The 24647-nt window shown below is 40.5% G+C and overlaps 1 protein-coding gene across 1 annotated transcript in view; it reads right to left on the bottom strand.

Annotated features, from left to right (window-relative positions):
- zdhhc11 (zinc finger DHHC-type containing 11) overlaps positions 1-24647 on the bottom strand; it is a 98940-nt gene that overhangs the window by 41344 nt on the left and 32949 nt on the right. Inside the window, exon 2 of the mRNA XM_060849990.1 lies at positions 11227-11448. Within this exon, the coding sequence (XP_060705973.1) occupies positions 11227-11448 (222 nt within the window). The remainder of the gene's footprint in view (positions 1-11226; positions 11449-24647) is intronic.

Raw genomic sequence — 24647 nt, 5'->3', positions numbered from 1 at the left:
TTGAAATAATGGCGAACATTCCATTAGCCTTACTGATTACCTGCTGCACCCCTGTGCTAGCCTTCTGTGTTTCACGTACAAGAACCCCCAAGTCCTTTTGTGTTGCACTTTCCACAGCTTTTCTCCATTTAAATAATAGTGATCTGATGTTTTGCTTCCAATATATTCCCATACTATATTCCATTTGTTAACTTTCTTGCCCAGTTATTTAACCTATCAGTATTTCTGTGAACTATTTGTAGCCCTCTTGCAACCTTCCTTTCCACTTATATTTGTGTCGTCTGTAACTTTGGCTGTGGTATATTTGCTTCTTTCCTCCAAGTCGTTCATATATATTGGAAACAGTTGTGATCCCAGCAGACAGCTCTGTGGAACCCCACTGATCACAAGTTGCCAGCCTGAAAAAGAACCCATTACCCCTGTTTCCTGCTCATTTATCAAGTCACTATCTATGCCAAAATACCAGCTCCAATACTCTTAACATATAATCTAAAAACTGAAAGACTGCGGACGCTGTAAATCAGAGACAAAAATAGAAATTGCTGGAAAAAGCTTGGCAGGTCAGGCAGCACCTATGAAGAGAAATCAGAGTTAATATTTAGGGTCACATGATCCTTCTTCAGACCTCAGTTCTGAGGAAGAGTCATCGACCTGAAACATTAACTCTGATTTCTCTTCAAAGATGCTGCCAGACTTGCTAAACGTTTTCAGCAATTTTTATTTTTGTACCTTATAATCTAACCTTTTGAGTGGTACCTTGTCAAAGACTTTCTGGAAATCCAAATACAAAACATCTACTGGTTCCCCTATACCATTCTGGTGAGGCTTCCTTAAAAACTCTAATAAGTTTGCTGGACACCATTTCCCTTTCATGAAACCGGACTGACGCTGCTTGATTAGATTATGATTTTCCAAAAATGCTTCTATTACTTCCTTAATAATTGATCCCAATATTTTTCCAACAATAGATACTGGGCTAATCAGCCTATAGTTAGCTGCTTTTTGCCTCCCTTTCTTTTTGAATAGGACTGCCACTTTGGGAGGATTTTACTCCTTTGGCAGCATCCAATGTTTGTTTGGAAAATTACAACCAATGGAACCATTATTTCTGTAATGTTTTTTTGAATCCTAGGATATAAACAATCAGGGTCAGTTGACATATCTGCCTTTAGCCCCATTAGTTTATCATCACTTTTCTATTGATGTTGATGGTACTTAATTCATTCCCACTTATCCACCTCCTCCCCCCCCCGTATTCTTTGGTATTAATGGGATGTTTGAAGTATCTTCCACCATAAAGATTGATGCAAATTATCTGTTCTACTCCTCTGCCATTTCCTTGTTACCCATAACCGTCTCCCCAGGTTAGTTTTCTAAGGGACCTATGTTAACTTTGACTCTTCCTTTTTATACATTAAAAGAAGGACTTATTGTTAGCTTTTATATTCCTCGCTCGTTTGCCTTCATAGTTTATTTTCTCTTTCTTTATTATCTTTTTAGATCTCTTTTGTTGGATTCTGAATTTATCCCATTCTTCTGGGGAATCACTAACTTTTGCCTCCTTACATACTTTCTCTTTCAATTTAATATTCTCCATAATTTTATCCATTAGCCATGATTTGTTTATCCCTTGCTTAGAATCTTTCCTCTTATTATGACACAGCGGTGAACCCTTCTGCTCATTCAACCAAACACCCAGAAAAGGTTCACCTCGTCTCATAAACTGTTAAAGTATGAGTGAATTCTTAAATTCCACAATTTAAAGAAAAATACTATCACTTTATTCCTTAACTCTAAAAGTGAGCATTAAACAACAATTATTCACAACTCTAAGCTCCCCTTTCTCTTAACTGCTTCTTATCTGCCTCCAACTCTATAACGATATATTGTTCCAACAAAAACCTGTATTAAAATTACAACAAGTTAATTTCAAAGCCACACAGCAGCTGTCATCTCCGATGGGTGTCCTTCTTCTTTCAACTAAAGATTTCCCTGGGTCGTCTTCTGATTTTACTGTAAAGTGGTGCCATATGAGAACGATACCTTTGATTGAGAATGTTTTGAATGGCAGTCTCTTTTGTTGGAAGTTTACTCTCTGTCTGACTTTCAAAATACCTGTTTTTTATATACCCAACATCGGATCGTCTCATTGGTTCAATATTGGCAAAAACAATAAATTTAAACTCGACTGGGTTTTAGTATCCTTGGGCATAATTTAAACTGATTGATTCAATTGGAATTGTGTCAAAACAACAACCAACTCAGGTATCTATTTCACAGCCAAATTTTACATATTTTCAATTTTCCAGTGCACTCTAAGACTGCTAGCTAGTCATATAACTGGTGCTTGTAAGCATTCACTCTCTCTTAAAAGTACAGTACATGCCTTCAATTTCATAATACTCATTACTGGGGTGTATTTTTGCTGAGATCATGAGTTATTTCTTTATATGTTGGCCTCTGCTTGATTACTATCTTTCTTGCTAATCTGTCTGCTCAGTCCACTTAAGCTAACTCTACCCTGATTTCATTGCAATTCCTTCTCTTCAAGTTAAACACAGTTGTTGTTCTCCCAAGTTTCTCACTTTTGAACTGAATATTAAATTATACTGTGTTATGATCACTACTTCTTAGAGGGTTTCTTTTTTTAATGAGGTAATTTATTAAAACTGCCTCATTGCCCATTACCAGAGCTAAGACTGTCTGCTTAATGGTTGGCTCCATGATACATTGCTCCTTGAAACTATTCCTAAAGCACCCTATGAATTTGTTGTCATCGCTACCTTTTCCAACTTGATTACGTTCAAGTTGATAAATCTTGATTTGATTAAATAAAACGCAGAAGCATTGCTCTAATCTTTTTAAATTCTCCTATTATTTGTTGGCGTATACCCTTTCCTACGGCATGGCTACTGTTTAGGGGTGTATGTACTACTCCTACCAATACCTTCTTTCCCTTGCTGTTTTCAACCTCAACCCAAATGCCCCCTACATCATCCAAGCCTAGATAATCTCTCACAACTGTCTTCATCTCTGATTAATATCTTTTCCTTCCTTCCTGTCTTTCTAAAAGGTCAAATATTCTGTTTCCAATTTTGATATCCAAGTAATCATGTTTCCATAATGGTGATGAGATCACACCCATTTATCCCAACTTGTGTCATCAGTTCAATACCTTATTCCAAATGCTTCTTGCATTAAGATACAAAGCCTTTAGACTTGCCTTTCTATGGTTTTTAATCATCCTAACTTGTCTATGACCCATGGCCACATTTGCCTCTCAACTTTGATTACCTGCCTATCACATTTGCATTTTACAGTTCTTTTTACTGTCATGGATTCTCTTTTCCTTGTCACTCCGCTTAGGTTCCCTTCACCTTTCCGTTCTCATTTAAACTCACCCCAACTGCACTCGCAAAAACACACGTTTGAACCTCAGTCCCAGGGCTACCTAGGTGTAGTCAACTTCCCTCCAGAACCAGTCCCAGTGTCTCAGAAAGCTGAAACACCCCCTTCACCAGCTTTCCAGCCATGTATTCATCTACAATGGAAAAGTTGTTGGAGTTTATAATCAAAGATAGGGTGACTGATCACCTTGGAAAAATTCAGTTAATCAGCAAGAGCCAATGTAGAGTCATGAAGTGTAGGTCATGTCTTACAAACCTCAGAGTTTTTTGAAGACATGACAAAGGTGATGGCAGAGATAAGTTAAAACATGTTATTTCTATGGAGTTGCAGAAAGCTTGGATAAAGTCCCACATTACTGTTAGCTCAGAAGGAAGTCCATGGAATTGAGGGGAAATTACTCACATGGATAGGAAATTGGTTGAGTGTCAGGAAGCACAGTTGAAACAACAGGTAAGTCCTTAAATTATCAGGAACATGACCAGTGGTGTCCCACAGGGGTCTGTATTTGCGCCTCAATTATTCACAATATTCATTAATGACTTGGGTAATGGCACAAAAAGTCAAACATCAAAATTTTCTGACAAGACAAAATTGGCAGCACTGTGGACAGTCAACGATTAGACAATAGTTGAGGAAAGCATACAATTACAACAGGATATCGATAGATGAGGTGAATGGACAAAGCTGTGGAGATGGATTTTACGATAAGCAAGAGTGTGGTTATCCATTTTGGACTGAAAAAGGATAGATTAAAGTATTTTTTTTTAAAAGTACAGAATTAAATTCAGTGGCAGTCCAACAAAATTTGTGGGTTCAGAGCATAACTACTTAAAATGCCACAAACTGGTACAGAAAATTTTCAATGGAATGCTGGCCTTCATATTTAAAGGGATGGAGTATAGGGATGCACATGCAATGCTGCAGCTATACAAATATCTAGTCAGACCCCACTTAGAGTATTGTGTGCGGTTCTGGGCCCCACACCTTAGGAATGATGTTTTGGCCCTAGAGGGAGCTCAACACAGCTTTACAAGGATGATATGCAAACTTCAGTGGTTATGAAGAGAGATTAGACAAATTAGGCCAATATTCTCCAGAATTTAGACTGTTAAGGGTAATCTAATTGAGTTCTCCAGGATATTAACAGGGAAAGACAGGGCAGATAAAGATAAACTATTTCCACTGGTTGAAGATTCTATTATTATTAGGGCCAGGCCATTCAGAAGAGATGTTAGAAAGTACTCCTACATACAAAGCATAGTAGAGGTTTGAAACTCTCTTTCTCAAATGGTAGTCAATGCTAATTCAATTGTTAAATTTAAATCTGAGGTAGATAAACTTTTATTAAGTGAAGTTATCAAGGGATATGGGCCAAGGCAGGGAGACAGAGTTAGACCACAGGTCAGCCATGATCTTATTGAATGGCAGAGCAGGCTTGAGGGGCTGAATGCCCTACTCCTGTTCCTATGTTCCTATCTGATCTATCCTGCTATTTCTACTCTAATTAGTCTATGGCATTGGTAGTAATCCTGAGACCAATCCCTTTGAGGTCCTACCTTTCAACTAACTTCCTGGCTCCCCAGATTCAGTTTTTTGCAACCCATGCCTTTTTATTAACCTATGTCATTGGCACTATTGTGTACCATGACCACGAGCTTATCACCCTCCTCATCCAGAATGTCTTGGAATCACTCTGACATATCCTTGACCCTAGGACCAGGGAGGTAGCATACCTGACTGCCTCACTACATATATTGCACTTCTAAAATGCATGGGCATGCTTTGAGATCTCCCGAGATGAGGAAAGATGCTACAAGTACTATCTTTAATAAATTTTCATTTAACAATGAAGTCGCTTGATTTCATTTTCCATTGGTGCCAGAGCTTACCTTGACCTCATTGTTGCAGGCTGACAAAGAACAGTAACAGATTCTAACACTTACATAAACTAAGTTCAATTTACAGAGGGCTTGACATAGATACTTGGTTTTTAAATCATTTTTCTTTCATAATTGCACTTACGTTTGGTGAGTGGTTGAGGTTGCAGCATTTGAAACATTATGTACTGCTGGTTACTATGGGAACATTTTCCCTTTGACCTCACTATTATTAGTTCCACAGTAAACATTTTCACTAGAGGACAATGGAGTTCCAAAACCCAATCTATTTAACCAGAAGATAGATCTGTTGTTTATTCAGCACATTCCTCACCCTTTAACTCCTTCCTAAGTTAGTCCATTTTTGGTCCATATTAAACAGTTGTCAACTATATGATAAGAGTCAGCTATTACTCAGTGGTGATACACCTTTCTATCAGAAGGTAATGGGTTCAATTCCCACTTGAGGTACTTGAGCCCATACCCTAGACTGACATACCGATACAATGTTGAAAGACATGCTGTCTCTCAGATGACAATATTAAACTGAATCCTCATTTCCTCTCGAATTGCGAATACAAGATCTCATGGTTTTATTTCAAAGGTGACTGGGGGAGTTTATCTGATATCCTGGCCATGGTTTATCCCTCAAGCAAACACAAAAAATCATATTAATTAACCCATTACCATATTATTGTTTGTGGGACCATGCTGTGTACAAATTGGCTGCTGTTTTACCAACATTATAGTAGTTGTTGTGTTACCATTGTCTTACCAGAACATAGGGCCTGCTCTCTTATCAGAGAGAAGTGACTGGTGGTGATTTAATCTGAGGGCCACCAGACCTCAGGTGAGGGAAGAGGCTGAGAAGGAAACTCCTTCATGGTAACTTCAAAATGGTGATGGGAATTGAACCCACACTGTTGGCATCATGAGTACGGTGGCACAGTGGTTAGCACTGCTGCTTCACAGCACCAGAGACCCGGTTCAATTCCTGCCTCAGACAACTGTCTGTGTGGAGTTTGCACATTCTCCCCGTGTCTGCGTGGGTTTCCTCCCACAGTCCAAAGATGTGCGGGTCAGGTGAATTGGCCATGCTAAATTGCCCGTAGTGTTAGGTTAGGGGTATGGGTGGGTTGCGCTTCGGCGTGTCGGTGTGGACTTGTTTCCACACTGTAAGTAATCTAATCTGACAACCCAGCCAACTGAGCTTTACCAATTCCCATTACAGTGGTATCTGCATTTTAAAAAATACTTAATTGACTGTGATTGGCTGAAACTATTCCAGAACAGAAAGCACAGGAAACCAGACAGACTGTGCACAAATAGTGATTCCTTTAATATGTGCACATCTTAAAATTGTGGTACCTGCAGATACAGAGGGTCAAAGACTGATGATGAACGCAAATCACAACCTTGCCTCAGCATCTAAAGTCCTGGCCTACCTCCTTCAAATCTCCTGGATTTCAGAGAAGATAAAGTCCTTCTCATTGAATATGGGATCAAGGTTTCAGAGGATATGAAGAAACCACCGTTAACCATTGACCCATTATTTGTCACAGATCTGAGGACTACTGCCACCTATCGGCTCTCTCTGCACCTACAGAGTCTGTATACTCACTTTAACTTAAACAGTTCCAATGGGAATCTATTTTGGTATTCTATCCCTTTGCTGCCATAGATATTGGCACGAGGATCTTATCATGGCATGAAAATTCAAATGGGATGGATCTACATTCCTCATTGCCTTCCAGCCCACCAGTGGATTACTAGGAAATTAGAAAGGGAAGGACCTTTTCTCTGGAGGCTGCTGCCTTTGAAGACATTTGTGTTTCAGGTGGCTCCCCCGAGCTGCTTCTGCACCCTATTGTACATCCTTCTTTTTTCTTGAATTTTCTGCTCTCACCTTTGCTTTAATTGAACTGCTTGTGGCATTTTGTGAGTGAATTGTCCACTCCTACAAGGTGGTTTTGAGCCCTGTTTCAAGCACTGTCGCATCTGGCAGCTTGATGTAAAGGTGAAGGAGAAAGGAATACAGAGTTGGCCTAAGCACATTACAATGAATAGTTTGGTTTCAGTGTTGTAATCTCTGTGTAAAATATCTTCAAAAAAACCTGACCTTTTGAAGCATCTTTAGTGTATTTTAATGGTATGAGACTTGAAAAGATAACTGAAAACTACCATTTAATACAGCTTCACTCTCTCTATATCAATGTTCCACCATCACATGACTATCAGTGAGTCATGCTAGCTCATGACATGTCTTGCTAAATGTTCAAATGAAACCTTCTGTTATGTTTTCTGGGAAACAACATACAAATCATATTACCCTCACAATTTACTTCCTGCAATGTTTATAAACATTATTTTCATACAGACAACTTAGGAAAAAGTGATTGGTTGCTTCACGCCTCTGTCGGATTTTGTGACGATCTGCTCATTACACAGATTGCTACAATAAGTATTAAAAATACTTAACATGGCTAGGATTCAGAATGCACTGTCTGTCAGGGTTATCAGAAAAGATACTATCGCAACATCTAAGGGTGAGTGGACCTAAATGCGTTATATTGCAAGAGCTGAGTAATCTTCAACTGTGCTGTACTATTCTACCACTCAACGACAAAGGCAGAAATGACATTTACCTGGTGTGCGATATTATATTTTGGCACAAAAGACTTTGGTCTGGTCTTTTGCATAAGATTATTAAAAATTCATGTTGTGACTTTTCGATGCATGCAATGCCACAGCCAACATTTTGCAAAGAATGACCTTGTCATTTTGAGGGATCATTTTGACAACACTGCAGTAATTAACAGCGCTGCAATATCCAGGCATGTTTCCAATCATATTGTACAGTCTCCAAATAAAGATGGTGATCACTGAAGATGATCACACTTTGAAGTATTATATATTGGCAGAGCCTTAGCCGCAAGTACAAGATATAGAGGGCAAATGACAATTTTATAAACTTTCTAGATGACTGAATCATTAGTGAGGTAACGGGGAGCTTTAATATTGGTAATATTGATGGTATCACTGCCAGGAAAGCATTTTCCAAATTTTCATTTAAGATTTAAAAAAAAATTCATTTTCATGGCTCCACTGACAAAGGCCAATATTTATTGGGCACCCTGGTTGGCCGGAGGTGATGGCTGCCTTCTTGAATAGATGTTGGAGTGACTTCAGGCTGAAGAAATCTGTATCCATTTGCAGCAAGAATTGGACACCATTCTGGCTTGTATTGATAAGTGGCTAGTGACATTCACGGTACACAAATGCTAAGCAATGACCATTGCCAACAAGACAGAATTGAACAATTGCTTCAATGTCTTCATCATTGCTGAATTCTCCATAATCAATATCCTGGAGGGTTACCACTGACTGGAAACTGAACATCAAAGTAAATAGTGTGGCTACAAGAGCAAGTTAGACCGTAGGAATTCTACAACGACTAGCTCACCTCCTGATGCTTCAAAGCTTGTCCATCATCTACAAGGCACAAGTCAGGAGTGTGAATGCTCTCCACTTTACTGGATGGGTGCATTCCAAAAACACTCAGAATTGAGTGACACTACCCAGAATAAAGTAGCCTGTTTGATCAGTGCCCCATCCTTCAACTTAAGCTTTCACTTCTGCCATCACAGACACACAGTGACAGCAGCGTATGCCATAAAGAAGATACACCATATCAACTCACCAAAGCTTCTCAGACAGCACCTTCCAAACTTGCAACCTTCATAACCTGGTGGGATAAAGGGCACAGGCACATGGGAATGTCAGCTCTTACAAGTTTCTCTCCCAAATATATACTATTCTGAATTGAAACTATATTGTCATTCCATCATTGTATCTGAAATTCTCTTCCTAACAGCACCCCAGGTGTACCTGGAACAGATTGACTGCAGTGGTTCAAGAAGGCAGCCCCCTACTACCTTCTCAAAGGCAGTTAGGGATGGGCAGCAAAAACTGGGTAATCCCCAGATCTCACTAAATAGTATTCAAAATACAAACAAAGGTTGCTAGTTCAAGCCATAAAAAGTCCTATCATTGCTCACACAAAGGGAATCTGCCCTCCTGAAGGGGATTGGTACCGCCCTGGCTCTTGGAATGTGAACACTGCTGAGAAGGCTATCATTTGTTACCTGATGCTCTTCAGAAGGTGGTGGTAGGCCATGTTCCTGAAACTGCATGTGTTCTCACTACATCCATACTGCTGATAGGGAGAAAGTTACAGGATTCTGACCCAGTGGGAATGACAGGTCCATTTGAGCACTGCCTGACAAGCTAGTTCCTCAAAGGTCATTCATGCAAGAAATGATCATGATCCAGATGGTGAGAGACATACATAGGAACACAATTTACACAATGTCCTGAGTAATTAGTGTGACCTTGATTTTTCACACGAAATAATATCATTCAATACCAAGTTGTCCGAATGTAAAATCACAGGTTTTGTAAACCATTCACTTCTGTTGTGACTCAGGGTTATAATTGCCACAAATGGAAACTTTTGCTAGTCTGTGGGCCTGGTTGTGAATCATTCACAAGGTTGGACTTTCCGTCTGTGCATGAACCACGTGGGCTACATTTCAAATTATTCTCTTCTGCTCATCAATTGTACAATCAGCTCCACCCAGATTATCTTTACCAACTCAGGAGAGTTTATTGTGGGCTCAGGCCCAATCTACACAATCCTTGTACTTCTATCATTGGTCATCCTATGCTCAAAAATACATCACCTTCCCTCAACAGGGGCAGCACGGTGGCTCGGTGGTTAGCACTGCAGCCTCACAGCGCCAGGGACCTGGATTCAATTCCAGCCTTGGGCAACTGTTTGTGTGGAGTTTATATGCTCCCCTTGTGTTAGTATGGTTATGGGACTTGATGGGATGTTGGGTATAGTCGGGATGACTTGAGGGCCGGTGTGAACTTGATGGGCTGAATTGCATCTCTCTGCACTGTAAGGTTTCTATTATTCTATGAGGTCAGTAAGCAAATGGGCTCTACATTACCCAACTGAGAGATTCCTAACTATGAGTCAAACAGTTTCCTCATCCTCCATCATGTCCAATATTTTGGAATTAGCAAACAAAAGATTCAAGAAAAATCATCCTTCATTGCATTTATGAAGTTACTCCTGGGTAGCTTCCAGCAGAGGCCTGAAGTCTGGAAGAATTTAATGCAATCACACTGATTCATGAAAAATTCTTACAGGATTCAACAAGTACGTGGAGAAACCAGTGTCTAGAACCAGCAGACAGTTTCTGAATAAAGGACAGACCACTTAGAACTGAAAATAGGCAAGTTTTCTTCACTCAGACCACTGAAGCTTTAGAAAACTCTCTCCCAGAGGGCTGTGGAAGTTCAGTCATTCTGTTCAAGCCCAAGATTGATAGATTCCTAGATGTTAAAAATACCAAGGGATATGGGGATATTTGAGGAAAACGGCCTAGAGGCAAAAGATTAGCCAAGATCCAGTTGAATGATGGAGCAAATACAGACGGCCTACTAGTCTACTCCTGCTCCTACATCCTATGTTCCTGAGGAGACTCCTGACAGTCAAGCCTGGAGGGTTGGCTCTTTGACCGCAGCCATCTTGCCCTTAAAATGGAATTCAGAGTACAGAGTAAAATATTCATCTCTAACATTGTCGTGAAAATAACAATCTCATGTATCTGTACTTATTCACTTTTCCCTCTATTTCATGGTGATCACAGACGTGAGTGCGTGAAACCATACAATTTAATCCAATTGCTCATAACAGAATCTGATGCTTGATATGGATTTTCTATACTGTTCTTAGGAGTTGAGAAAGTAATCAAATTCATTTAAAAGAGTTAGGGTTAGAGTTTCCCTATCCAATAAACTTGGTGAAACACACACAAGTTATTTGCAATTTGACATGAATTGATCCCCTGTCATATTTTGAAAAGGATACAGCATAACCAGCATATTTCCAAGCATATGGCAACATTGGTATGTAAATCCCAAAGGCAACAACTGCCAGGTAGAAATATAGCACAAAGGCAATCAGCTGGAAGGAATGCAGAGGTAATGTCCAACCATTGACCCTTGAACGTGTTGGAGGAGTAACTAGATCATTTCTGCTGTTCTCCCGTTCAGGCCCAGTTTTCCGTAATCTCCGGTCATAACAATTCATCTGTGGGTAAAAAAGAAGAGATAAAATTAACACCTCCCCTCCTCAAGTCGGTGACTGATTTTTGAAATATGTAAAATCTTCTGCTTCTAAACAATCCAGTTTTTGTACGTTTCCACTATTCATTCTTGGGGTGTTCATCACTGACAAGACTGGCACCCCACGCTGGTTACCCCAAAGATGGGTGGTAGTGGTGGGCCATCTCCTTGATCCACTGCAGTCTGCATTGATATTGTTTGTATTGCATGGTGCAGCTAAGTAGGTCACTTCATAGTGGGAACAATGTTTGGGGGGACTGGTGTCACAACAGATCAGATCATTCCCTGAACAACCTCAGTGATCCTCAGTTATTTATTTTTAAAACAAACACCTTCATGATTACTTTTACACATACTCTTTTTATACATACATTGATTATATTTTGAACAGAATTTAAATCTGTTATTGAGAGATTTGAACTTGTATTGTCTGGATTTTGTGTCAAGTGATACCTTACTTGTCAGCTTTTAATCGAGCAGTAACACTCAGATAAAAATTCCAACGTCAGAGAAATTATTCTGCAATGTATAAGACATTTACCAAAGAAGATCAGGGGCATTTTCCTTGGTGCCCTGGTCAATTATTTATTCCTTTTTGTCATTCAATAGTCGTAGAGTCATACAGCATGGAAACAGACCCTTCAGTGCAACTCGACCATGTTCCCAAAATAAAGTGGTCTCACCTGTCTGCACTTGGCTCATTTCCCTTCAAACATTTCTTATTCATGTATTTATCCACATTTCTTTTAAATATTGTAACTGTACTTGCATCCCCCAGATTCTCTGGCAATTCATTCTGCACACAAACCACTCACCTGTGTAAAAATGTTGCCCCATGTCCTTTTTAAACCTCTCTCCTCTTAACACAAAAATGCGTCCTCTAGTTTTGAAATCATCCACCCTAGGGAAAAGACTCTTGTCATTTGCCTTACCTATGCCCCTCATGATTTTATAAACCTCAATAAGGTCACTCCTCAACCTCCTACGCTCTAGTGAAAAAGACCCAGTCTATTTTTATATCTCAAAGCTTCCATTCCCAGAAACATCCTGGTAAATCTTTTCTGAACCCTCTCCAGTTTAATAATATCCTTCCTATAATAGGGTGACCAGAACTGGACACTGTACTCCAGAAGAGGCCTCACCTCTTCCTGAACAACTTCAACATGACATCTAAACTCCTATCCTCAAAAGTCTAAGCAACGAAGGCAAGTGTACTAAATGTCTTCTTAACCACCTTGTCTACCTGCAAATTTCAATGAATTATGTACCTGAGCGCCTAAGTCTCTCTGTTCTACAACACTACCCAGGGCTCTACCACTAATTGTATAACTCCTTGTTTGTACCAAAGTACATTACCTTATAGTTAATCTGAATTAAATTCCATCTGCAACTCCTCAGCCCATTGATTCAATTGATCAAGATCTCTTTGTCAGCTAGATCACCTTCTTCATTTTCTTGCTTTATACTGGTCTCGTGAAGTGTCTTAGTTTGAGCACAGGAGGGATGAGTGAATGGAACATGATACAAGAAAGGGTGGAAGGACCAGAGTTCAGGATGACTGAGTTGAATGTGGAAGGCTGGGCAGTGCCCATGAACAAATCTACATATACAAAAATAATAGGTAAGTGTTTTTTCAGTAGATCAGCTTAGGTTAGAACAGAATTATGGGATCTTTATGGAGGTGAAAATTGGTAGATGAGAAACAGGAATGGGTCTTGGTTCAAACTTTCATGGACTCAAGATGTAATAACTTGGAAACAGGTAAATAACAAGTGGCTTTCCAGCTACAACTGTAGGTAAGAATACATCCAGTTGAGAGGAATCTCACCTAGGGGATGACAACACAGAGCAGCCAGATGAAGATAATGGTCAACTGTATTGAAAGCTTCAGACAGGTTGACAAGACCAAGAAAGAGATAGTTTACACCAGTCTTGCGAAGTGTTTGGATGGCAGTTTCACCATAGCACCATGGCCTCTCTTTCAGTACGTTTCAATGGCTTAATACAGTCTTTAATGAATCCAACTCTTCAAAATGCTGTTCCCATTACGAACAAGTTGGTAGTTTCTCATTATCCTTTGACCTGATCTAGTACAGTCATAGAGTTATACAGCATGGAAACAGACCCTTCACTCCAACTCATCCATGCTGACCATAGTAACGCCCTTATTTTTCTCCAACCAATCACAGAACGTGTCTTGCTGATATGAAATACGGGAAATTTTCTTTACCATGACAACAATTAGATGGATAACCAGTTAGCTCTTGAGTTGAAGCAAATAGCAAATGAGTTTTAAGGGACTTTTTATAATCCACGAAGGAAGAAAAAATATGTTGACAGAGTGAGATATGGTGGAATGAGAGGGAGCTCATACACAGCTTGAACATCATGGGTAGGATGGCTTGTTTTCAAATATTATGAGGTTCCAGTTATTTTTGGTTACAGTTCATTTGGCTTTGCACATAACCAGTCAAATCAGGATTTAGGACGTGGGAAACATAAGCTTGCAGAGCAAGCAGATACAGCAGCATTATAGGGTTACTATTTTGGCAACGATTGAGAGTGGGTCCGAAAGAGACAAAGTATACAAGCATAAAGAAAAGCAAGAAAGAGGGACAAAGAGAAAACAAAACGTGAAAAGGCAAAATGAATCAGTTAAATGTTGCTTTCCAAACAAAATAAAAGAATTAACAGTACAAATAGAGATTAACAGATATGATCTAATAATCATCATGGAAATATGATTAGAAGATAATTGAAGCTGAGAAAAATCAGGCACATGCAACCTTTGGAAAGAACAGGCAGCAGGGGAGGGTGGTGAGGTTGTTTGGATAGCGCAAGGTAGAATAAGTACATTAACAAGAAATGATCTTGGACTGGATTACATAGAATCACAACTGAAAGAAATACAAAATAATAATGGGAAAAAGATATAAGTCAGAGTGATCTATAGGATAACAAAAAGTAGCTGTGCTGTAGGACAGAGAATAAATCAGGAGATAATGAAATCATGTAAAAAAAGGCAAATCACAAACATTGGGTGACTTTAATCTTTATGTCGATTGGGAAAATCAAATCGGCACTGGTAGCCAGAGGGAAAAATTCATAGAGTATACTATAGGTGTTTCCTGCACCAATATATTGTGGTTCCAGTTAGTGATCAGGCTATTTTGGAACTGGAAAAGTGAATGAGACAAGTTTAATAAATTATCCAAGGGTAACAGATCCCTTGGGCGGCACGGTGGCACAGTGGTTAGCACTGCTGCCTCACAGCGCCTGTAGACCCGGGTTCAATTCCCGACTCAGGCGACTGACTGTGTGGAGTTTGCACGTTCTCCCCGTGTCTGCGTGGGTTTCCCCCGGGTGCTCCGGTTTCCTCCCACAGTCACAAAGATGTGCGGGTCAGGTGAATTGGCCATGCTAAATTACCCATAGTGTTAGGTAAGGGGTAAATGTAGGGGTATGGGTGGGTTGCGCTTCGGCGGGTCGGTGTGGACTTGTTGGGCCGAAGGGCCTGTTTCCACACTGTAAGTCTAATCTAAATCTAATCTAATCCTTAGAGAATAGTGACCATAACATAGTAGAAGAACATGCTAGAATATCATTCATTTTGAGTGAGAGAAATATCGATCATAAACAGCTGTGCGAAATTTAAATAAAGGTAATAACATAGGAGTGAGACAGTGAATTGGGAAAGGAGTTTAGACAAAAAGACAGTTGATGAACAATGCAAGACATTGAAGAAAATGGGGCATGACTCATAGGTCAAAATAAGAGAAAAACACAGCAATCAATTTGCATCCAGCAAACCCCTATAAACGGCAAATTAGTAATGAGCAATGAATCTGTTTTAGTGATGTCTCTGGAAGGATAAATCATGGCCAGGCCCAGTATTATTTCCCTACTTGCCTTTGTCTTTGAAGGGGTGATGGCATAGAGGCAATGCCATGCATAATTATCCTGGACCCTAGGCTAATGTTCTGGGGACAAGGGCTCAAATCCCACAATGCTGGATGGTTAGATTTGATAAAAGAATAAATGTTGGCCTAGCCAGTGATTCCCAAGTCATAACTTAGTGAGCCTTTTAAAAACTGCCCACAGAATCTTCCATACCTGTCTTGCTTCCAAATTCTGAGGTTACCACAAAGGACTTTCCTTCTCAACCTTTCCCCTCCCTGAGGCGTGGTTGCTAAGGCTACCTTATATTGTATTTGGGACCTTGATTTAATGTCTCATCTAAAAGACAACACATAAAATGGGACAGTGCTCGCTTAGTAGTGTCTGAAACATCAAGAGGAATTATGCACCCAAGCATAAAACTAGGGAATAAATTTATGTATTTCGACACAGGATGAACCATATTGACAGCCAAAAATCGAGATATCTTTCAAAAGAAAAACTAATTAGAACAATTGATGTTGGAGACTTTCAGAAGTCATTATTTAGCCCAAAGAAAAGACATCTAAAGAGCAACAACTGATATATATGTGCTCCTTTAATACAAGATTACATGCAGAGACTGCGCAAAACACTATAAAGAATAAACAGGCAGACAACTAGTGATCAGCATTCATGAACATCAGCTAGTCACTAAATGCCACAGCCAGCTATCCTTAGTATCTATACACACAGACGACAAGGACCACAAATTCGACTGGGACAACACAACAATAATAGGACAACCCAGACAGCGGACGGCCAGAGAATTCCTAGAAGCATGGCGCTCATCCACGGACTCCATTAATAAACACAATGACCTAGACCCAATATACCGACCACTGCAACGAACAACCAGAACCAGTAACCGGAAGCAGTGGGAATGAAACCAAATAAATTCCAACCAAAAGAATATAGCAGTACTTCATAGGAAGCTGCAACAGCACTGAGAATGTCACCTAGAAAGGAGACAAAACGGCTGTAAACCAAATGCCCAGCTCAACGAACCTAACAACAACTGCAACATAGTAAACTCTCCAAAGGCATTCTGCAGAAGTAATTTTCAAACAGAATTTGACTCCAAGCTACATAATGTGATATTGAGTCATGAACCAAAAGGCAGACAAGAGCTGGGTCTTAAGGAATGTCATTAGAAAGGAAATGGTATATCACAACAGGACAAGAGAAATTTGAAACACCTCAAGCAGACGATCATGATGGGTAGTGGTACCTCAGCCTTTTAACTATACAAGCCAAACTGCATGTTGATGCCTCAGCATTACGAAGCTCAAAATACATCTGACACAGAATCCCATCATTACCCACAAATCTTAAAAATAGCTACAAAAACAGAAAATTACTCAGGCTAAAGCATCATTCCAAAAAGTGAAAATGCGTAATTCCCAATAAATATAAATGTAATTTGATCATAATTTTTCTTGATCAGTGAAGAGAATATGATTGAAGCTTCAGTTATTATTGAGCATAACAATCACAGCATGCAACAAGCTCTCTCTAAAATGACAATAAGTGCCTGAATACAATTTGCATTGAAACCAAACACCGACCTTTATGGCTGAATTTCTTTTCATATCTGGCATCACTGGCACCATTTTTGATTCACAAGACCTGCTTTTCTAGTCCTGATGATTCTTGACTTAGTATCAACCAGTCCGACTTTGTTTTCCATCCCTGCCTCACAAAGAATTTCTGAAAAATGATGCTAACTAGTTTAGATCATGACAGCTGTTGACCCTGTCAAAGTCAGCAAGACACTGCTGCTTTGTTTGATTTTAATATAAATGAGGTTGCGTGGTCAAAAACATGAAGGTAAACAAGAGTCATAGGAATCATGTTACTGACTTGAGGGGCTGTTAGGAAAAAGGCAGCAGAGAAGGCAGTTTATAAAACATTGAGACTACAGTAGCAGAAGGTTTAGGACAGTGCTGGATTAGGGATTCCTGAGGCCACAGACAGCAACATTTAAGAAATTACATCCCCCAAATCATCAAAACACAAATATATTGTAAAATCCATGCAGAAACAGGCTCATTGAATGTTTTGGTATTCCATAAATAAAACAAAATATTTGTTTGAAACCAACCTAGCCACAGAAAGAAATGTTAAAAAGGCAATCAAAAATATGATGAAAAGAAGAGGCTTTAAGAGTGAATGTTTGGGCTTGTCTGTGGATTTGAGCTCAGAATGCCCTGAAAACCTTTACAGCAAATACTTCTTTTCCTTAACTTAATGTAGGCACTGTTGTAATCTACAAGATTCCCGTTTCTTATTGTCTTATGGCAGCCAACTTACACTCAGTAAGCACCCACAAATAGCATGGTAATAATAACCAGTTAATTTGTTCCAATTATGTTGAGTGAGTGATTAGATATTGCCCAGAACTCCCAATTCTTTTCCAAGTGAAAGTCATATAATCTTTCAGGGCTGAAAATGTGTTGCTGGTTAAAGCACAGCAGGTCAGGCAGCATCCAAGGAACAGGAAATTCGACGTTTCGGGCCAGAGCCCTTCATCAGAGCCTTTCATGCCTACCTAAGAGTGCAGATGGTATAGCATTCATGAAAGACTGCACGTCGAAGAGTGTAACACCTTTTTTTATCACTTAACCATAGTGTCAGCCTAGACATTGCATTCAATTCACAGGAAGTGGGACTTGAAACCACATGTTGCTAACTCAGAGATGTCAGCTATCACTTTAAGAGGAAAGAGATATGGAGAAGATTAGGGAGGGAATTACTGGGCTTAGGATCTAGATGGTTGAGGTTACTACTGTTAATGAAGGAATTAGGCATTGGACATGAAGGCAAAAAAGAAGCACAGAGTCCTCAGGAAGCGAATGAAGTTCCACAGGGTCAGAGGGATGGGAAAATGTTAACCCTTGGAGAGATCAGAGCACGATGATGAAAAGTTTACATTGAGGAATTGCCAGACTGGGAGTCCACAAGGAATTGGTGAACAAACTTAGTGTAAGTTGGGATATGGATAGCAGAGTGTTGGATGAGTTTCAGTTTAAAAGAAGGAGGAAGTTGGTAAGTCCAGCAGGATGACATAGGAATAATCAAGGCCAAAGGTAACAAATGAGTTGACTTGAAAAATCAAAGAATTTTGTGTAAAGCGTTGCTAACCTGAAGGAGGTTAATGTTCATATTACATTGGCACCACCATTCTGATAACATAAGACACTGTAAGTAGGCAAAAGCAAGGAGTTTTAATCATGCTTTCAGAAGGAGCAGAAGTAATTGCACAAGTTCCCAAGGGCAGAGCGCAAAGCCGGTCGGGAAGGTAAGTGATTGCCATTTGAGTGGGTGAGTTCTAGACCCCAGGTCCTACAAAGTAGGGCCTCCCTCCCTCCCTCTTCCTCTAACCTAAATTAAAAGTCCACAGACTTGCCCCAAAAAGAGGGTCCAAAGAAGTTCCTGTGGATTGAAGAGTGAGGCTTTAGCTCAGGAGTCTTTGACAAGGAGGTTGAGTGAAGTGATTAAGCCACAGTTGAAGAGGGTGAAGACATGACTGCCAAGCTGGTTCATTGTGCTACGTGCTTGATGTGGGAGGTCAACGACTTTGATGTGTCTGGCTCGTATAAGTGTGGAAAGTGTGTGCACGTTCAGCTACTGACAGAGCATATTGCAGCACTGATGAAAGAACTCGAGGACCTTAGGCTCATCCGAGAGAACGAGATCTTTCTGGACAAGACCTTCAGCGAGGATATTACACCAATCGTACCAGAAGAGAGCAGAAGGGAGCAGACGATGAGGAAGGCAGAGAGGAGACAGGTGCAAGAGACCGCGAGGGAAGTACCTGTAAGAAACAAGTTGAATCTTTTGGAAACAGTAGAGACAGATGACACAGCCAGTCCAAGAGGCGGCCAGGTCTGTCAACCAAACTTTGGCATGGAGACAGAGCGGAAGAGTCGGACATCGCACAGAGCCATGGTAATAGGGGACTCCATCGTGAGAGGAACTGACCTGGGTTTTTGTGGCAGCAGACGGGACTTAAGGATGGTGTGTTGCCTTCCTGGTGCCAGGGTTAAAGACATCACAGACAGAGTGCAGGAAATCCTCAAGGACAAAGGTAAAGAACCAGAGGTGGCGGTACATGTCAGCACAAATGATGTCTGGAAGGAGAGGAGGAACATACTACAGCAGGACTTCGGAGAACTAGGAGGAAGGCTGAAAAGCAGGACGTGCAAGGTGGTTATCTCTGGTTTGCTTCGAGTTCCTCGGGCTGGTGAGGCCAGAAACAGGGAGATAATGGACTTGAATGTGTGGCTGGGGAACTGGTGCAGGAAGCAAGGATTTAAATTCTTGGATCACTGGGGTATGTTTTGTGGTAAGCATAAATTCTACAAGAGAGACGGTTTGCACCTTAATAGGTTAGGGACCAGCATTCTGGCAGGCAGGTTTGCTACAGCAACACCGCTATGTTTAAACTAAGTATCAGGGGGGAGGGGACAAACTGGATGTTTAAGAAGGAAATTGAACGGAAAGTTAGAACAAGGGAAGTCAAGAAAGACAACTGTATCAGTGAAGCAGAAAATTCAAAAAGGGATCATGCTGTAAGGTTGAGTGAAATAGAAGTTGATGGAAAGGGTGAGGGCAGTAACAAATTAAAAGTACTATACATGAATGCATGAAGCATTAGAAATAAGATGGATGAGCTTGAGGCTCTTTTGGAAATTGGCAGATACGATATTGTGGGGATAACTGAGACGTGGCTTCAAGTGGGCAGGGCCTGGGAAATGAATATTCAAGGCTTTACGTGCTATCGTAAGGACAGACTGACGGGCAGAGGGGGTGGGGTGGCCATGTTGGTAAGGGATGATAGTCAGTCCCTTGCGCAGGGGGACCTAGAATCAGGGGATGTAGAGTCAGTGTGGATAGAGCTGAGAAACACTAAGGGTAAAAAGACCCTCTTGGGAATTATCTACAGGCCCCCAAACAGTAGTCTGGATGTCGGATGTAAGTTAAATCAGGAGCTGAAATTGGCCTGTCGCAAAGATGATACTACAGTTGTTATGGGGGATTTCAACATGCAGGTAGACTGGAAGAATCAGGATGGTATTGGACCTCAAGAAAGAGACTGTGTGGAGTGCCTCAGAAATGGATTCTGAGAACAGCTGGTGCTGGAGCCTACCAGGGAGAAGGCAATTCTGGATCTGGTATTGTGCAATGAACCAGAATTGGTCAGGGACCTCAAAGTGAAGGAGCCATTGGGAAGTAGTGACCATAATACAATAAGCTTCAATCTGCAATTTGAGAGGGAGAGGGTACAATCGGAAGTGACAATATTTCTGTTGAATAAAGGGAACTATGGAGCTATGAGGGAGGAGCTGGCCAGAGTTCAATGGTGCAATACCTTAGCAGGGATGACAGTGGAGGTACAATGGCAGATATTTCTGTGTATAATGCAGAAGTTGCAGGATCAGTTCATTCCAAAAAGGAAGAAAGATCCTAGGAGGAGGCATGGGTGGCCGTGACTGGCGAGGGAAGTTAAGAAACATATAAAGTTAAAAGAGAAAAAGTATAACATAGCAAAGATAAGTGGGAAAACGGAGGACTGGAAAGCTTTTAAAGAACAACAGAGGATTACTAAGAAGGAAATGCGCAGAGAAAAAATGAGGTACGAAGGTAAGCTGGCCAATAGTATAAAGGAAGATAGTAAAAGTTTTTTTAGGTATGTGAAAGGCAAAAAAATGGTTAAGACTAAAATTGGGTCCTTGAAGATAGAAACAGGGGAATATATTACAGGGAACAAAGAAATGGCAGAAGAATTGAATTGGTACTTCAGATCTGTGTTCACTGGGGAAGACACAAGCAATCTCCCTGAGGTAACAATGGCTGAAGGACCTGAACTTAAGGGAATTTATATTTGTCAGGAATTGGTGTTGGAGAGACTGTTAGGTTTGAAGGTTGATAAGTCCCCAGAGCCTGATGGTCTACATCCCAGGGTACTGAAGGAGGTGGCTCTTGAAATCATGGATGCGTTGGTGATTATTTTCAAGAGTTCGATAGATTTGGGATCAGTTCCTGCAGATTGGAGGGTGGCTAATGTTGGACCACTTTTTAAGAAAGGTGGGAAGAGAGAAAACAGGAAATTATAGACCAGTTAGTCTGACCTCAGTGGTAGGAAAGATGCTGGAGTCTATTATAAAGGATGAAATTATGACATATCTGGATAGTAGTAACAGGATTGGTCAGAGTAAGCATGGATTTATGAAGGGGAAATAATGCTTGACTAATCTTCTGGAATTTTTTGAGGACGTAACTCTGAAGATTGACGAGGGAGATCCAGTAGATGTAGTGTACCTGGACTTTCAGAAAGCTTTTGATAAAGTCCCACATAGGAGGTTAGTGAGCAAAATTAGGGCGCATCGTATTGGGGGCAAAGTACTAACTTGGATTGAAAGTTGGTTGGCTGATAGGAAACAAAGAGTGTGATAAATGGCTCCATTTCAGAATGGCAGGCAGTGACCAGTGGGGTACCGCAGGGATCAGTACTGGGACCGCAGCTTTTTACAATATATGTTAATGATATAGAAGATGGTATTAGTAATAACATTAGCAAATTTGCTGATGATACTAAGCTGGGTGGCAGGGTGAAATGTGATGAGGATGTTAGGAGATTACAGGGTGACCTGGACAAGTTAGGTGAGTGGTCAGACGCATGGCAGATGCAGTTTAATGAGGATAAATGTATGGTTATCCACTTTGGTGGCAAGAACAGGAAGGCAGATTACTATCTAAATGGAATCAATTTAGGTAAATGGGCAGTACAGAGAGATCTGGGTGTTCTTGTACACCTGTCAATGAAGGTAAGCATGCAGGAAAGCAGTCAGTAAAGAAGGCTAATAGCATGCTGGCCTTCTTAACAAGAGGGATTGAGTATAGAAGCAAAGAGGGTCTTCTGCAGCTGTACAGGGTCCTGGTGAGACCACACCTGGAGTACTGTGTGCAGTTCTGGTCTCCAAATTTGAGGAAAGACATTCTGGCTATTGAGGGAGTGCAGCGTAGGTTCACGAGGTCAATTCCTGGAATGGCAGGATTACCTTACACTGAAAGACTGGAGCGACTGGGCTTGTATACCCTTGAGTTTAGAAGACTGAGAGGGGATCTGAGTGAGACAGATAAGATTATTAAAAGATTGGACTCTCTGGAGGCAAGAAACATGTTTTGCTGATGGGTGAGTGCCGAACCAGAGGACACAGCTTAAAAATACGGGGTAGACCATTTAGGACAGAGATGAGGAGAAACTTCTTCACCCAGAGAGTGGTGGGTGTGTGTGGAATGCTCTGCCCCAGAGGGCAGTGGAGGCCCAGTCTCTGGATTCATTTAAGAAAGAATTGGATAGAGCTCTCAAGGATAGTGGCATCAACGGTTATGGAGATAAGGCAGGAACAGAATACTGATTAAGGATGATCAGCCATGATCATATTGAATGGTGGTGCAGACTTGAAGGGCAGAATGGCCTACTCCTGCACCTATTGTCTATTTCTGACAAAATATGTACTCATTATTACATTGAAATAAACTTTCTTGTTATCTAAAAACAGTGCCTCATTTTAGATACTGTACTGTGCTGTATACTCTACTACTAATTGATGGGAAGGGTCAAGATCAAGCATAAATAAATGAGGATAGGTGGTGGTGAACTACCTCAAACAAACCTTATTCAGTACCATATATAGATAGAGATAGCAAATACCTCAAGTTACTAGGAATAGTCTTCTATGAAAATAGCAACGGTTTGAGTTGTGTGAATCTGGTGACCACCATGAAAAGTAATTCAGAACATCCAGAAGAAAATAAAACATTTCAAGCAGTAAGTTTATTACTTTAAGAACATTAACAATTTAAGAAGACCCAGTTAGCAAGCCGCTGAAATGCAATAATCAATAGCGAAAGACAACAATGTCAGATCTGAAACAAAGACTCCTTCATCACTGAAGTTGATCAGAAGATGAAACTCAATAAAGTTTGTGGAAGGAAACAAATTCTGAAATCAAGAATGAGCAGTATAACCCATTTGCACTCATTTAGAAATACTTTAATGATCGTCTTCAGACAATAGAAGACTCAACGCACTGACGGCTGATTGAGCAGCAATCTTTCAGTAATGTGACTGAGGTTTTGAAGTAGTGTGCTTCACCAGTCAGGTGAAAGTGAGGACTGCAGATGCTGGAAATCAGAGTCAAGAGTGTGGTTTTGGAAAAGCACAGCAGGTCAGGCAGCATCCAAGGAGCAGGAGAATCAAGGGCTTATACCTGAAATGTTGATTCTCCTGCTCCTGTGATGCTACCTGACCTGCTGTGCTTTTATACCACCACATTCTGCTTCACCAGTCAAACTACCACAAAGGGTGACTGAAGTCATCCAACCTGATCAATAACTCAAGGGAGATAAGCTGCAGATGATCCACAAAAGCCAGGCCTATATCCACAGAATCAAGACATAGTCAAGAATAAGAAAATATCTGTTGGATATTCACAAGATTGCACATACACCAGATTAGGTTATGGACTAACTACCTGTGATAGCAAGAATCCCTCGGTGACAAAGAGTCAAGATATTAAAGGTCCTTCAGATAAGATCATAAACTAACAAGATTTATAAAGAACAACAACCTCTAAGAAGAATATCCAGATACAAAAGATGATCCAGGGAGAAATAATTCACAGATCAGAACCAGGGTTATCAGACTTCAAACAAAAGATCTCTCATTTTTCCAAGTGCAAAGAGGAATGTGCGAGACATCCAATGACCTACATTTGTAAAGTCAAAGAGTTGGGAGAGATGGAGTAGTGGTAAATACAGCATGGTTATACACAATATTGTATGATGGGTTAAGAATGACAGAAATAAAATCTTGGTTCAGCTGTTTGGGAAGGTAATGCTCTGAAGAAATTAATATTCAAGATATTCTGGCCCCATTATTCTCTTGATCTCACACACAATCTGTTCCACATTAGGTTTCAGAGGGAACAGGTGTATCTGTACCAGCTTAAGGTCCTGGTAGTCAAATAGCTCACCAACACCTTCTCAGGTGCATCTTGGGCAATAAGTGCTGGTTTAGCCAATGATTTTGGATGTAGGTTTGCTCGCTGAGCTTGAAGATTCATTTCCAGACGATTCGTCACCCTACCAGGCAACATCGTCAGTGGGCCTCTGGCAAAGCATTGCTGAAAATTCCTGCTTTCTATTTATATATTTGGG

The sequence above is a fragment of the Hemiscyllium ocellatum genome, chromosome 34 (genome assembly GCF_020745735.1).
Source record: "Hemiscyllium ocellatum isolate sHemOce1 chromosome 34, sHemOce1.pat.X.cur, whole genome shotgun sequence".
Classification (NCBI taxonomy): Eukaryota; Metazoa; Chordata; class Chondrichthyes; order Orectolobiformes; family Hemiscylliidae; genus Hemiscyllium; species Hemiscyllium ocellatum.
The sequence above is the reverse complement of the archived record's forward strand: the minus strand, read 5'-3'. Positions and strand labels throughout refer to the sequence as shown.